General features: G+C 33.9%; 1 protein-coding gene across 2 annotated transcripts in view; it reads right to left on the bottom strand.

The window, feature by feature from the left end:
- The window catches only part of FANCM (FA complementation group M), a 66,768-nt gene that overhangs the window by 13,444 nt on the left and 37,611 nt on the right, over positions 1–15,713 (bottom strand). Inside the window, exons 13-19 of one of the 2 annotated variants that reach the window (XM_032344125.1) lie at positions 15,250–15,405; positions 10,889–12,779; positions 6,868–6,959; positions 6,669–6,737; positions 4,555–4,683; positions 3,644–3,800; positions 503–609 (exon numbers count right to left, since the gene is read on the bottom strand). In XM_032344125.1, coding sequence (XP_032200016.1) covers positions 503–609; positions 3,644–3,800; positions 4,555–4,683; positions 6,669–6,737; positions 6,868–6,959; positions 10,889–12,779; positions 15,250–15,405 — 2,601 coding nt within the window. The remainder of the gene's footprint in view (positions 1–502; positions 610–3,643; positions 3,801–4,554; positions 4,684–6,668; positions 6,738–6,867; positions 6,960–10,888; positions 12,780–15,249; positions 15,406–15,713) is intronic. The other variant, XM_032344126.1, reaches the window with a different exon arrangement.

The following is a 15,713-nucleotide window of genomic DNA, read 5'->3' as shown; positions in this document are numbered from 1 at the left end:
AGTAATTTATAAACAATGTGGATAAGTGCTACATAACAAACACAATGGAAGTATAGAGATATGAATGACCATATTACCAGGCTGAATATTGGCAATTTGTAAACAAAGAAGACTAGTGTGAAAATTTGTCCATAAATGAAAAATAATCTATAATTAATCCCTTTGTAAAAAAATAATTTTCAAGAGAAATAAGAGAACATGTAAGACTTAAAAATTGTTAACAGTTATGATGAACTTCTAGTCACTTCTTTTAAACATTCTTCTAATTGGAAAACAATAGTGAATTCTAATGGGCTCAAACTGAAGATAAGAATAATTTGACCAAATTAGGAAAAAAGGCATTCTGAGAATACATTTCTTCCACCTTCCTTCCTGAATCAGGGCAGAAATTATCTCAAATAGCTCTAACAGTCCAGTTTTAGAAACAATGGAGGCTTAATTAACAGGAATATATTTCAACATTTCATCAGGAAACTCTCCGCCATATTTCTATAGTTCATACCTGTGAGAAAATATTTATGTTGTTATGTTTCTTATGGACCATTTTATACTGATTGCTCATCAATGGACTGCGCAAAGATTTCATGTAAATAGCTCTCATTTCAGAATCTGTGTAAAGATAAGAATTTCAAGCAGCAACACTGTTTATTTATTTTTCAAAGATTTTATTTATTTATTTGTCAGAGAAAGAGCACAAGCATGGGGAACAGTCGACAGAGGGAGAAGCAGGCTTCCCCCTAAGCAGGGAGCCCAATGTGGGACTCAATCCCAAGACCCTTGGATCATGACTTGAGCTCAAGCCAGACGTTTAATCAACAGAGCCACCCAGATGTCCCTCAAGTAGCAAAATTAATTAAATGAAAACTAGTGAAGTATTTAGTTTTGACCTATTCTAAATTTAATAATTCAAGCCCTGTGGAATTATTTTACACAAAAAATATTTAATATGTACTGAAACAAGTCTAAAAAAATTATTTAAAAAGTTAGTTTTGCCTTTGAAATCAGGCTATGTGGTTGGATGATTGTGACAATTTATTTAAGCTCTTGCCTTAGCTATCTTTCTCCTCTGAAAATGAGTTTTTAAGATGCCTTTTCATGAAAAAATAAATGTATATGAAGAACTTTAGGACCATATTTGATATATAGAAAATACTGAATGAAACACAAGAAATTCAGGCAAGAAAGAAAGCATATGCTTAAAAACATCAAAAGGCATAACTAATAGTAAGTATGTTTCATAATTGCCAGTCAAGCAAAAACTGGGAAACACATTAAGTTTTTATTGATGTCTGCCTTCTTTTTAAGGTTATAATCAGAAAGCAATTTTACTTTTGTCTCCCATTTTCCCTTACATTTTTTGAAGTGATTAATTAACAGGTTCTTTTCAGAGATAAAATTGCTAATTTAATAGGGCTCAGAACCAGATGTATAATTTTTTCTTTGAATTACATTTCCTTTATCTCCATTCCATACCATAGCTATCAACTACTAGGTACCCTCCTAATTACCTAGTCACTTCTTACTCATGCTTAATTCCTATAAACTTAGTGAGACTCTTACTTCTAGTTTCTTAGAAGAACCCAGAATCAGGAGCTTTCAGAGAATTCTGTTTGTTTGCTTCATAGATTTTTTTTTTTTTGGGTCTAATGTACATACAGTAAAATTTATCTTCCTTTATGGTACAGTTCTGTCTTGACAAATGTATCGTTATAAGAAACAATAAACTATTTGCTGTCCCTATAGTTTTACCTTTTCCCAAATGTCATATAAATGAAAAAACAAAAAAAACTCTAAAACCCTACATTATTTCAAATGCACTATGTCTGAAATGGAGTTTCAGGGGTGCCTGGTTGGCTCTGTCAGAAGAGCACACCACTCTTGATCTTAGGGTCATGAATTTGAGCCCTACACTGGGTGTAAAGATTAGTAAAAAAATAAAAATAAAAAATAAAAACTTTTTTAAAATTGTAAAAATAAAATGGAGTTGCTGATCTCCGTACCCTCCATCCTAAGGGCTCTCCATGCAGCCTACCCAATATCAGACAACAACGACTATGTCCTTCCTGTTGCTCAAACCCACTGACTCTTCTTTTTTTTCCTCAAATCCATCAGAACATCCTGTCAGCTGCACATATCCCAAATCCAATCTTTCACACCCTCACACTGCGACCACTTTGGTTAACACCACTAGCATTCCTTAGATTACTGCAATAACCTTCTAAATGGTCTCTTCTCCCACCTTTGCTCCCCTATAGGCCATTCTCACCAAAGCTAGAGCGATACTACTGCAGCAAGTCAGACCAGGAGATGCCTACTCATTAATTCTCTGATATTACTTCCTACCACTCCGCTTCTCCATTGTTCAATTCCAGTCACAGTGCTGTTCCTGGAATATGCTGGGCACACTCCTGCCGCAGTACGTGTCTACTGGTTGTTGTCTTTGCATCAACATTCCCTACCAGATTATACTGTAAACCTCCAAAAGCCACTCTGGGGGTGCCTGGGTGGTTCAGTGGGTTAAGCCTCTGCCTTTGGCTCACATCATGATCCCAGGGTCCTGGAATCAAGCCCCGCATCGGGCTTTCTGCTCAGCGGGGAGCCTGCTTCTCCCTCTCTCTGCCTGCCTCTCTACCGACTTGTGATCTCTCTCTCTCTGTCAAATAAATAAAGTCTTTAAAAAGAAAAGCCACTCTGTTAATGAACATTAAGAGCATAACACTAGGAACCCTTATTCTGAAGTCACATCAGTATCAAGGACATAGTACTGAGAACTTAGTCTCTAAGACCCTTTTTCTTTAAAGTACCGCTTGGGAAAATTCATTGTCTTAAATCATGACAGAGAGTACAAGAGCAGAATAAATGGCAAGATCTGTGAAAGATTAGAACCCTTAGAACCCCACCAGAATCTTTCCTATTTCTATTATAGCCAATATGAATCATCTGCAATTAATGTATTATATATAAGATCTGCTCAGGCATTGTTTGGAGACATCATTTTCCAAAAGTAGATCTCTCTTACTTGGCAAATTTAACAAATTTAGGTTTGTGTACCACCTGCTGTTAACAATCAGCGTTGTTCAAGTCCTCATCTCCTTCTAGTCTTTGATCAAATGTCACCTTCTCAATAAGACCTGCCCCTAATTACCTTATTTAAAATTACTGCTTGTCTATTAATAATAATACTCCCAACCCCTGTCACTCCAAATCCTCATCTCATTCTTTTATTTTTCTGTAAATTGCTCATCTTATAACATACTAAATAATTTAGTTATTATGTGTATTCTTTGTCTCTTTCCATTCACATGTTAGCTTCATAAGGGCAGAGGTTTTTGTCCCCTTTGTTTACGGATACAGCTTTCTCAAAACCTTACCAGCACACAGCAGTCACTAAATACTTGTTAAACGAAAATCTGACACTGCACCAGCCAGATCATTCTGGAGAAATGATCAAATTAGCAGACTATAAATAACCAAGTCTAAAAAAATAGCAAATAGTATAGAATTTGAATGAAAGTGACCAAATATTTCACACATACCAAATTTACTTCCTTTTAAAGTTCTTTAAAAACGGACTAAAATATTTAAATATAACCACATTAAAATCACTGAAAATTAATAGAAAAAGTATCATTATATCATTTACCATTTATAGCCTGTGAAAGTTGAGTTTCATCATTTAAGAAGTCATGTAATGAGGAGTCTTGTTCATTTTCTGACTCATCATTTTCATCTGATGAAACATACTCTGCCTCTTGTTCGGAGAGCTCTGCTTCGTAATCTAAAAACTTCTTAGCTGCAAGCTGTGACAAATTAGAAAACATGGAGATACCCTCAAGGAAATCATTTATTTTCTTAAATAATTGGAAATAGTTCTATAAAATGGATTTTTTGGCAATGCTTTTAAGACAAAAAAGAAAAAGAAAACTGCAAGAAGAAATGACAAAGTAGCACATCTATTTAAAATTTCTGATAATTCTATTATAAGCAAAATACAGCACAAGTCAGCACATCAGTTTGCTGAATGTTTCTTAATAAGCATAAAGTCTTCCAGGTCTTCTGGTTAATTAATTTTGCCAGGAAAACTACTGCACCACAAAAAGAGATATTCAGAAAAAAAAGGTGGTAAAGAATTATTTCTAAGGATTTGAGTATTGCATAGAGATTTAAAAAAATGAAGTAATGACTGTGAAAGCAAATATTCTAAAACTCAAGATTTCTGTCTCTATTTTTTTAATTTGAGTCTTAAATTTTCAATACACTGAAGTTTCTTCATTTAGTCATTTAAAATAACAGAATACTAAAAGATAGTTTCAAAACAAGAAAGAAACAAAACTGTCAAAGCTTGAGATTTTAATTCCAGTAAAACAGGGTCAAAATAGTTTTAATTTACTACTTTTTTCCTATGAAGAAATTATAGTGAGAAATCTATTCCTACATAAAATCTTCTATCCATAAATTATATATATAAATATATAACATAATAGTAAGTATAAATATATAAACAAACAAACAAACAAACAAATATATGTATATACGAAAGTGAAAAAAGTTTACCTTAAGGTAACTCTGTTTCTTTTGGACTTTGATGCCCCTTTTTGCAGTCCTATTATAACCCCTGAAGTCTTCTAATTGTAGATGTTGTTTGTGAAAATTCTCACTTTCATCACTAGATGATAATTCTAACTATAATAATTCAATAAAATTCTTGCATAAGAAAATATAATCAAATCTCATTTTATGTAGTTCTCATGGGTTATTAGTTTTATTTTCAATTTTTTTTTTTTAAGATTTTGTTTATTTGACAGACAGAGATCACAAGTAGGCAGAGAGGCAAACAGAGAGAGAGGAAGGGAAACAGGCTCCCCACTGAGCAGAGAGCCTGATGCAGGGCTCGATCCCAAGACCCTGGAATCATGACCTGAGCAGAAGGCAGTGGCTTTAACCCACTGAGCCACCCAGGTGCCCCAATTTTTTCTTTTTAAATAGTTGACCTAACATTTGACCTTTTTTTGTTAGAAAAATAAAATATTCCCACAACTCAGAGCCATGTTAATAATATATAATCCTTAGGAATATAAAAGTCACTGATGCCTGGGTGGCTCAGTCAGGTAAGCATCTGCCTTCAGCTCAGGTCATGATTTCAGGATCCTGGGATCAAGCCCAGGTCAGGCTTGCTTCTTCCTCTCCCTCTGCCCAATCCCCCACCCCCACTCATGTGCGCACTCTCTCTTGCCCTCTCACTCTCTCAAATTAATAAATAAAATCTTAAAATTTAAAAGGTAGGTGATACTAAGTACTAAAACACTAAATTAGGTAATATAGTTATACTAGTACAGTATTCATCCAATTTAGTATTACATCAAATTTATTTGATGAAAACTTGTAGTTTCAATTTAACTATCTCCTCCAGAAGATCCTAAAGGTCTTTACAAAAATTATTTAAGCCTATAAATATAACCTATCAAATCAGTCAAAACATATAAGAGTCCTTTCAAACCAAGAAACCAATAAAATCATAATAAATTTTAACAATGAAGCCTACCACTTTATCTCTTACAAATAATATAAAATCAAACAAAAGAATAAAAGAAGTTCACCAAAATAATTTCAAGTACCAGGAATAATTTCACTTTAAAACAGAGTGATCATCAGCATTATCAGTATTCTAATTCATTTACCATGAGTCAATCAGACATTCTAGTTAAGGTAGCAAGTTAAAGCAATTTTTCTAGTGAAGTACTATAGGAGTAAACAAAGGGAATATGAGTTGATTACATGTTTTATTAATTTTGCACTTTATCCTAGAGCACAATAGAGAATTAAAAAAAAAAAAACAGGATTTCCTAATCCCAACGTTTTCTACACTTCTCAGCTTACAGCTGATAACAAATGAACATCATTAGCCTACTCAAACTTCAGATTCAAATAGTCACCAATGCGTGCCAGATATTGTCATTTCATTCACTATTCTACAAAATCCTCAAACTCAAACATATTCAACACTGAATCTATCCCCTTTTTATTGTCTCCGAATTTGTGACACATGTCCAAACAGCCCTAGCCAAGAAACAGAGACTCATCTTGAACTCCTTCCTTTCCTTTTTAAGGAAGCAAATGAAAGAATAAGGGCTTCAGAAACACCCTCATTTTTTCCCAACTTTACTTCCTGGCACTCTTTGTATTTACCATCTAATAATAAAGATGCTGTATCCCCATTTTGTGTCATTCTTTAAGCTGCTTGCTCTGTTGGCAATGCTTTTCCTTGCCTCACCGCCAAATATGCTTTAAGAATTAGCTAAGGTATCACTTAACTTATAAAAATTTATATTGAAATTATCTGTTTACTTATCTCTTTCCTATTAGATTTTAGGTAACTTAAGAGAGTACCAGGATATAATATTTATAGTAGGGTCCCCCAGCATCTTACACAGTAGACATAGAGTAGATAGATATTTAGGGAACTGCTGAAGTGTACTGAATAAAATTGCTTTTAAAGAAGTATAAATTTGAAATAGAAATTCCAATCACATAAGATTTACTATATATTTTTGTGTTAACTATATACCTATTAGATCAACCTTATCTACATTCACCTATACATGTATTTTTCTTTTAATAATTACTCCAAAGGAACTTTAATCACTCTACATTATCTATTACCTACTTACTCTGTTTGGAGGAAACCTGCGCTTTTTTACAGCATGTAGTGGGGAATCAACTTCATTGTTTTTCTGATCCTAGACAAAGTAGATAATTAGATAAAAGGTTAAAAAAGAAAGACTTAAGGTAAGGGAGAAAAAAGCATTTACACGATCACATTATTGTGATTATTACATCACTCACCTCAAGAGATTCTAAATGACTCACCTCAGGGGATTCTAAAACATTTCCTTTTGTTCTTTTACTTTTTCTTCGGAAAATTTCATCATTTTCACTTTCACTGCTTGTTAATTGTTCACCTATAATTTATTAAAAAAATGAATCTGGTCAATAGATTTATCTACTCACTACTATTTTATCAATGGGTACATTATTTAAAAAGAGTTTTTCAGAAGCTTGGCCAAAAAATCAGCATGAGAGAGAAAAATAAAACAGTGCCAGTGAGGAAATTAAGGAGTGAGGGAATTTTGCTAATAACCACATTTTTGACTCAGATTCAATATGACAAATTAATAACCGAAATGAGGCTGCGAGTGCAGTCTGATTTTATTAGTCAAAGGGCCCAGAATTCAACTCTCGCTCTCTGCTTTGTGTCTTATTTTCATTTTAAAGGAGTTAAAGCATGAAAACGTAGGCTACAAAACAATATTTGAAGAGATTCTTATTTATATATTTATGTATATAAATATATATTTATATATTTATGTACATACATGTGTTTGTACACAAGCATGAAATAAAAGTTGGTAAGATATTCACCAAAATGTTGTGACTAGATCACATTCAGGAGAGTGGAAAGAATGCTAAAAACAAACATCTGATGTGTAAAATAAAATATTTCAAATTTTCACGTACTTAAAGCTCGATTTCTGCACTTTCATGAAATTCAGATTCAGACACCGTTCCATGTTTCTAGGAAACCTTCTGTAAGAGCCCTGTGGTTATTTCAAGATATGTTAATTAATTCTTTTATACGCCTGCCTTCAGAAGCTGGATCGTAATCCCTCTCCTATTAAGTAAGGGCCAGACTTAGTCACTTGCTTCTAAGAAAAGAATATAATGGAAATGAAGGGGGAGTTACTTCAGAGTCTAGGTCATTAAAGTTCATGAGGTCTCATCCTTGTTCTCTGCCTTGCATCACTCACTTTGGAGGAAGCCAAATGTTGTATTGTAAAGATATAAGAAGCAACCCTAGAGTGAGTCCTAAAGAAAGGACTATTAAACATGAACAGTTGAGACTTACTAGTTTTGGAAATTCCCAGCTTCTCTAGTTGGCAAACAACACTAAATTAAGAAATCTTCCAAGCAAAGATCTAATCTAGAGGACTGCCAGGAAACTACTGTCCAGGTGAAGCTAAAGTTGAAACTGTAACTGCTTTAAGACCAAAGATCAAAGATGGTGCCTCAAAGTACTATGCAGTCAAATAAAAGGCCCTCTGAATAGTCTAAGGATGTCTTTCACAGATGCTTTTTTTTTTTTTTTTTAAGATTTTTATTTATTTATTTGACAGAGAGAGTGACAGTGAGGGAAGGAACACAAGCAGGGGGAGTGAGAGAGGGAGCCCAATGTGGGTGCCAGGATCATGACCTGAACCAAAGGCAGACACCCAACGACTGGGCGAGCCAGGTGCCCCACAGATCCTTTTAAACAGGACTTCCAAGAAGATTAAGGAACTATTTGCAGACATTTTAGCAGAAGCAAAAAAGTAGTGAAGGAGTTGCCTCCAAAGGATTTGTGAGCATTACTAGTATCTAATGCAATGAACCCCAATAAGATTCACAAGAGATCCACAAAGATACACGAGAATTATATGGGAAGAAACACAGCCAGCTACAACAGAAAGGGGCAAAGACAATATAAAATAAAAAGAGGCCTTTAAAAATCCCCATAAAATAAAAATCCCCAATTTTTACTAAATGGAAATGGCTGAGGAAATTCTTCTACAGGTTATGAAAAAGGGTCAAGCATCCAAAGGATGAAGCCAAGACCCATGGAGAGTTATTTCCAGGTCTTGAGTCCTCATCAAGGAACTTCCCATCTCAGCTCTACTGCATTTTACAATTACTATAGACAGAGATTCCTGTGTGCCTCCTCTTCCCATCACCACCTCACTTTTGAACAAGCCATCCTAGAAGCAGATTTTCCATGCCCAGTCAAATCTTCAGATGACTGTTGCAACCCCAGGTGAAATCTTGCCTATAACCTGATGAGAAATCCTCAACCACAACTATTCAGTTAAGCAACTGTTCAATTCCTAACTACAAATAAATGTTATTTTAAGCCACTAAATTTGGGGGAGTAGCTTTTTACACAGCGATAAATAATTAATACAAATTCACACAATCAACTTCTCCTCATACTTTGTGCCAAAAAAAACAAAAAACAAACATAAAAACTACCCAGACAAATAAATTTAAATAAATCCTTTTTACAGATGGGCACTGTATAATTGACCAGTTTTATTTTTAATTACCTTCTAAGGAAGTTAGAGCTAAATGGAAGGCTCAGATATAGTAACCTACTCATTTCAGGAGGTTTTTCCTTTCAACTGCTTTAGTGGTGCTATAATGAACTGCTATTATAGTATACATATAACATGGTAAATGATCTTAAATCCTCTATTTTAATTAGGGGAAGTAAAAAATACTAACTATGAATAAGTCATTGGAATAAAAACTACAGCTTTGGGAATACAGTCAATGCTATAGTAAACAGAGTTGTATGGTGACAGATGTAACTACACTTGTGAGCATATACAGAGATGTGGTGTCATTATGTTCTATATCTGAAATTAATGTAACAATGTATATCAACTACCCTCAAAAATACTACATATTCCCTAATAAATCATTATGCATTTATTAATTACATTGCCCATAGTTAGTAGTTAAGTATAATGCTAGAAGGTTTAATGCAAATCTGACACAATGATAGAAAAATGATCTCGACCACTAACAGACTTAATATAAGGATGTTCAAGCAAATACTGGAGGCCCACAGGTAACATAAACTTAGTAAAAATATATATGTCAGACTATATCCAAATTTTAGAAATTAAACATATTTCCAGAACTTACTTTCAAGAAGCTTTATCTTAAATAAAATATTCATAAATCATGCCTTTGATCCCAAAGAGAATAGCATCATGAAGATTTACAGAGCAAAATCATTTTATCCTACAACTACTCTTTTTCCTCAACTAACAGGAAAAAAGTTCATAAATGACCTGCTATAATAATCTATACATAAACTAGAGTTGAGTCTATCACAGTACTTGAAGAATACTTTAGTCATTTTAACACCAAACTCTAGCATTATATTTTCTAGTTTTTCTGTAACACAGTTTCTGTAACTGTGTAGAATTAAATCACAGAAATCCAGAGATTCCTTTGGAACTTCTGTGGTCTTGCCTCAATCCTTCATATAGTCTTGTCTCTCAACAGTTTTTTTTTTTTTGCCCCAACTGTTTTTCCATGTAAATCTTCTACTCTATACTATTTCTTCTAAATCTCATACCTCCCCTTTCCCTCTTTGTTTGCATTTTATAACATCCAAATTCTCTATTTTCAACATATTCAAATTGTAAATATTCCTGAAGAGCCAAAATTAAAATCTATGTTAAAAACAAAATCTACATTTCTAATCTAATCCATTTCAAAATTCTGTCATCTTCTGAACCTCCTTAACATCCACTACCTTTTTACTTGGTAGTTATTTTCATATCTTACTGGTATCTTTTCAAATGTACATGTCATACAATTATCTGGGTTTTACAGTCAAGGGCCAAGGCCAAATCTGTATTTCAGTATCTAGCGTAATTATTTTCCCATGGCATGCATGCCATAAATATATGGAGATAAAACTTTTTTTTTTTAAGATTTTATTTATTTATTTGACAGACAGAGATCACAAGTAGGCAGAGAAGCAGGCAGAGAGAGAGAGAGGAGGAGGAAGCAGGCTCCCTGCTGAGTAGAGAGCGGGATGCGGGGCTCGATCCCAGAACCCTGGGATCGTGACCTGAGCCGAAGGCAGAGGCTTTAACCCACTGAGCCACCCAGGCGACCCTGGAGATAAATCTTTTATCAGTAAGCACCAACTTAAGAAATACATAAATTATCTAATTCAATACATCAAAAACCGAGAAATTACATTTTGAAAAATTACAGAAGCTTATCTAGAGTAATTATTCCAGAAAGATATATGTGTTTTATTAAGATCGAATCTTACCTTCAGCAGGATGACAGGATTGACAAAGACTGATTTTTTCCCTGCTTTTAGCCTTTTCTACAGAAAGTCCTGAATCAACAAAAGTTGAATTAAATGTTTCTTTGAAACTCTGTAGATGAGAATCTGGTGTCCAAGGCATTTCTTTCCTCTTAGAAAATAAGTTCAAGGTGTTTGATTCAGAAAGTGGCGTACTCATAACTTTTTCTCCTACTGGCAAAGAAAATTGACAATAACCAGGAGACAGAAATTCTTTATTTTTTGCTGTACTCCGTGAAAAATGTGCAAAACTTGGTTTCCACTTATCTTCACTTGATGGGACAGTAATAGTTCTACCCATAGAACTAGCAACAGGATCTTGTGGTATTATTGCTTGATTTGAAACATAATTTACATCATTGGTCTCCTTAATATCTAAACACCTTCCAGAAAGCTCATCTAAAATTTTATTCTTATTTGTATCTGATGCATGTCCTAATACTTCATCATCAGAATGTGGACTACAAAATCCTAAATCAAAAGTAACAGAAAATAAATCTTTAGAGCAGTCAAAAACATATTCATCATGCTTCAGTTTTTCCTCATGGACACCGTTCAAATCTTCATGAGTTTTCCAACTATTATTATCACAGATAATTTGATCTTGGGGTTCAGAATTATCATCTAACAATAGTTCATCAGAAATTAAGAAGTGAGAGACCAGTGTAACTTCACTTAAAGCAGTATTGTCTGACACACATGAAGATTTATATTTATTGTTTGAGGGAAAAAGACGCACATCATTAGACTCTGTATTAACATCTTTGAATAGGGGTAAACTCTCATCCTGTTTAGTGAGCAATACTGGGAGGCCATTGTTATCTGTATCACAATTTTTTTCTTCAACTGAATACTTCGGAGGGCCTATGTTTATTTGAGTATGATTCCTGGATACTAAATTTTCATTTTTATTATCTTCTTTATGTACTTTATCAACATAGTCATAGAAACTTGGCTCATCAGAAATCTTATCATTGGCTGCAGTATAAAAGCAACTTTTTTCAGAAGAATGATTAATAAATTTCAGTGAATTCAATTCCAAATCCTGTTGAGAATTTGTAGGTAAATATGACATCAAACAAGTAGATTTATCATTTTGTAAATATTCAGTGTAAGGTAGGAAATGATCAAGTTTACAACCCTTAGCAATTTCATATTCCAAATTTGAGAGTCCACTGAGAGGTGGAGGAGAATGAGATAAAAATCTCTCTACATTATCTAGTACCTCTTTTGTTAATGAATGGCAACTATGCAATTGGTCATCTGTTTTAGCTATACAAAGCTCTTTTTCAAATGGAAGAAATATGCTAGATGAAACATATTTCTCATCAGTGAAACTGTTATAACCAGAATCTAAAAAATTTGCAGCGAATGAACTAGATTTATTTGTAAATTGACATTCCATTAATCCATGTGGCTGACTAACATCTTCATTGATAGCACATATGGTAACCGCAACTTCCTCTTTATCTGATGCCCTTTTATCATTTAGCAGGTCTACCTGAAAAATATTTTCAACAGTAGTACTTCCATCAGTATCTAAAGAATCCATAACATCATTATTTTCTTTAATAGGTTGATCTTTTTTAAATTCTTCAGAGGCTTTTTTCTTTAGAGAAGCAATTTTAGCAGGTTTGATATGAATTTGTTTAAAAATTTCAGCACATTCTTCATCAGATTCTGTCACTGAGTATGAACTTCTATGATTTATATTCCTTGAAAATGAAGATTTCTTATTACTAGTAACGGGGCCATTGGCAGGAGGATTATAATCATTCCTGGGAGCACTAAATACTGAGCTAATATCTTCCATATGTAAGTAAGGTTTAATTTCCAATTCATAGCTGCATTCTCCCTAGAAAGAAGGAAAATAAAAAAGTCACAGGAAATGAAGAGATGAGCTTTACTTTATGTTATTTTCTAAACAATATTACTCAAATGATTACTCAAAATCAAATGATTTTCTTTTATAACAAAATTTATTCTTTTTCTAAATATTTTATTTATTTATTTGAGAGAGAGAGAGAGAGCAAGCACAAGCATGTGTGAGAGGGAGAGGAGCAGAGGGAGAGAGAGAATCCCAAGCAGACTCTGTGCTGAGCAGTGAGCCTGTGAGGGGGCCCTATCTCACAACCCTGAGCTCGTGACCTGAGCCAAAACCAGCTACCCTTAACTTAACCATCTGAGCCACCCAGCTACCCTTAACTTAAAAATTATTCTAATTATTCTAATAAATCAAGATTATAAATGGCTCTATTCTGTAATTATTATAAATTATCTTTAATTAGTTAATGTTTTTGTATCCTTAGAACTTAATACATGAAAGACTCATGATAACTATTTGCAGAAAGAACAAATTCAATAAATACATAAAATAATATCATATGAGTGCCTGAGTGGCTCAGTCAGTGGAGCAACCAATTCTTAGTTTCGACCAAGGTCATGATCTCAGGGTCCTGAGATGGAGCCTTGCACTGGGCTCTGAGCTCAGCAGGGAGTCTTTTTCTCCTCTCCCCCTTCCTGTCACTCACACTCACACTCTCTCAAATAAATAAATCTACAAAAATAAGTATTATAAGCACTAAGCTCTTCACTTCTAATATTTAATTGAACAATTATTATAATTTCATAAAAATAGATATAAAGTAATTAATATATATAAATGAAAATTATAACTACAAGTGTTAAATTTACTGTCTTGATAAAGGTAAACTAAGAACAACTTTTAGACATCTGAAATAAGTATACCTGTAAATCCATTAGGTTGGAATACACTATTAACAAATTTCCCAACCAAGAACTCTTAACGTTCTTCTTTTTTTTTTAAGATTTATTTATTTATTTGAGAGAGAAAGACTGGAGGTTGGGGCAGAGGCAGAGGGAGAGTCTTAAGCAAACTGTGCTGACCACGAAGCCTGGCATGGAGTGGAACTCACAATTCTGAGATCGTGACCTGAGTTGAAACCAAAAGTTAGGCACTTAACCAAGTGCACCACCCAGGCACCACAGGATTAACCAAGTGCACCACCCAGGCACCACAGGAACTCTTACAATAAATTTCTTAAGAGTACTTATCACTAATTCTAAAACTACAGTCCCCTCAACTCCTATCCTACCCTCCCCTCTTCCCCTTGAGTGGCTACTTTAGTCGGGATTCCTCTACTATTCAGGGACTTAAGCAGTTAATTCTCTACTTTTTGAATAATAAATACAGTAAGTATTAATTTGAGAAAGTTGTCTCCCTGCTAGTGTATATGCTCCCCACAGACAGAGTATTTCATCTGGCTTCTTCACTGATGTGCCAGAGGGCCTGGAATAGAAGAGGACATATAGAAGGCACTAAATAAATATGTGTTAATTTGATAGCGTAAGTTTTGCTGGGATCCACAACTAGTTACTCCATTTATATGTATTCATGAATAATAGCTAATAATAAAAATAGCAGCTACAGTCTATTGAGTATGCCTGTTACTGTTCTATATGGTCTACACAAACTAAGTCAATTAATCCTCACAACAACCTTATGAAGAAAGTATTATCATTATTCCCATTTTACAGAGAAACTGAGGCCCAAAGAGGTTAAGTAACTTACAGATGCATGATTAGTAAGAGGTAGACCTGGGATTCTAACCCAGGCATTCTGGATTTCATACTCATAGTAGGTTCATTATTCTCATTCCCTCAAGGAAGAATAATCAAGTAGCTTCTCAAGGAATCAATAATTCTCTAAACTACCACCAGGATACAAGAGACATACCAAATCACCTATGTGATGGAGAATATCTCAATAAATCCAATTTAACAAGAGTGCTAAATCAGCTTTACTAAAAGTTTATGCAAGTCATTAGGTATATTAAAATTTTACTCTGATTTATCTATAATGACAGATGATATTCTTTTAATTAAGTGTACTTCTTCACCTAAGGCAAAAAACCGGTTCCCTACTGAGATCACAAGAAACTTCACAAAAAACAAAATATTCTAACTATAATTATTTATATTAAGTACTTGATTCTTAAATAATGATTTCAAATTAAGAAGCATAGGGGCGCCTGGATGGCTCAGTCAGTTAAGCAACCAGCTTTCAATTTCTGCTCAGGTTGTGATCTAATGGTTGTGGGATCAAGCCCCAAACTGGGCTTTGTGTTCCATGGGAAGTCTCCTTAAGATTGTCTTTCTCCCCACTCATTTTTGCTCCTCCCCTCAACTCACCCACATGCTCTTTCTCTCTCAAATAAATAAATAAATCACAAAAAAAAAAAAAAAAATACCAAGTATTCTTTTCACCATCATACCAACAAGAGAAAGTTATAATAAAACCCTACCTCTTCATGTCTCATTCCTTCTATCATTTGCATAATGCTTATAAAATGGTGGCATCGATCTGAGTGGTCAACTTGATACGTAGGAAAAGGACGATCCTGCCACACTCTCCATTCAGAAAGAGAGAGTTGATAAATTCCAATGTTTGGTTCCTGGATCTTGATTAATGATTTTAAAAATAATAAAAATGATAAATACACCTACGCAGATTTTATAAACTGATTAAATAAACAACATACAGATAATAAGCCTAACATAAAAAGTCTGAATTCATTTGGGTATTTTCAGTAAAATCTCAGGAGACTAAAAAAAATAATTTCATAAAGTACAAAAATGCCCTTTTAAATATATTTTGAAAGTAACTATTATTTGAGTTAGTACTTAGTTATATTCCTGTTTATACAGTTCCATGTTAAGAGCAAATATTTAAGAAAATGTGTGGTTTCAAAAGTACTACTGGGCTAGA

This window comes from Mustela erminea, chromosome 5 (genome assembly GCF_009829155.1).
Source record: "Mustela erminea isolate mMusErm1 chromosome 5, mMusErm1.Pri, whole genome shotgun sequence".
NCBI classification, from domain to species: Eukaryota; Metazoa; Chordata; class Mammalia; order Carnivora; family Mustelidae; genus Mustela; species Mustela erminea.
This window is presented reverse-complemented; position numbering and strand designations above follow the sequence as displayed.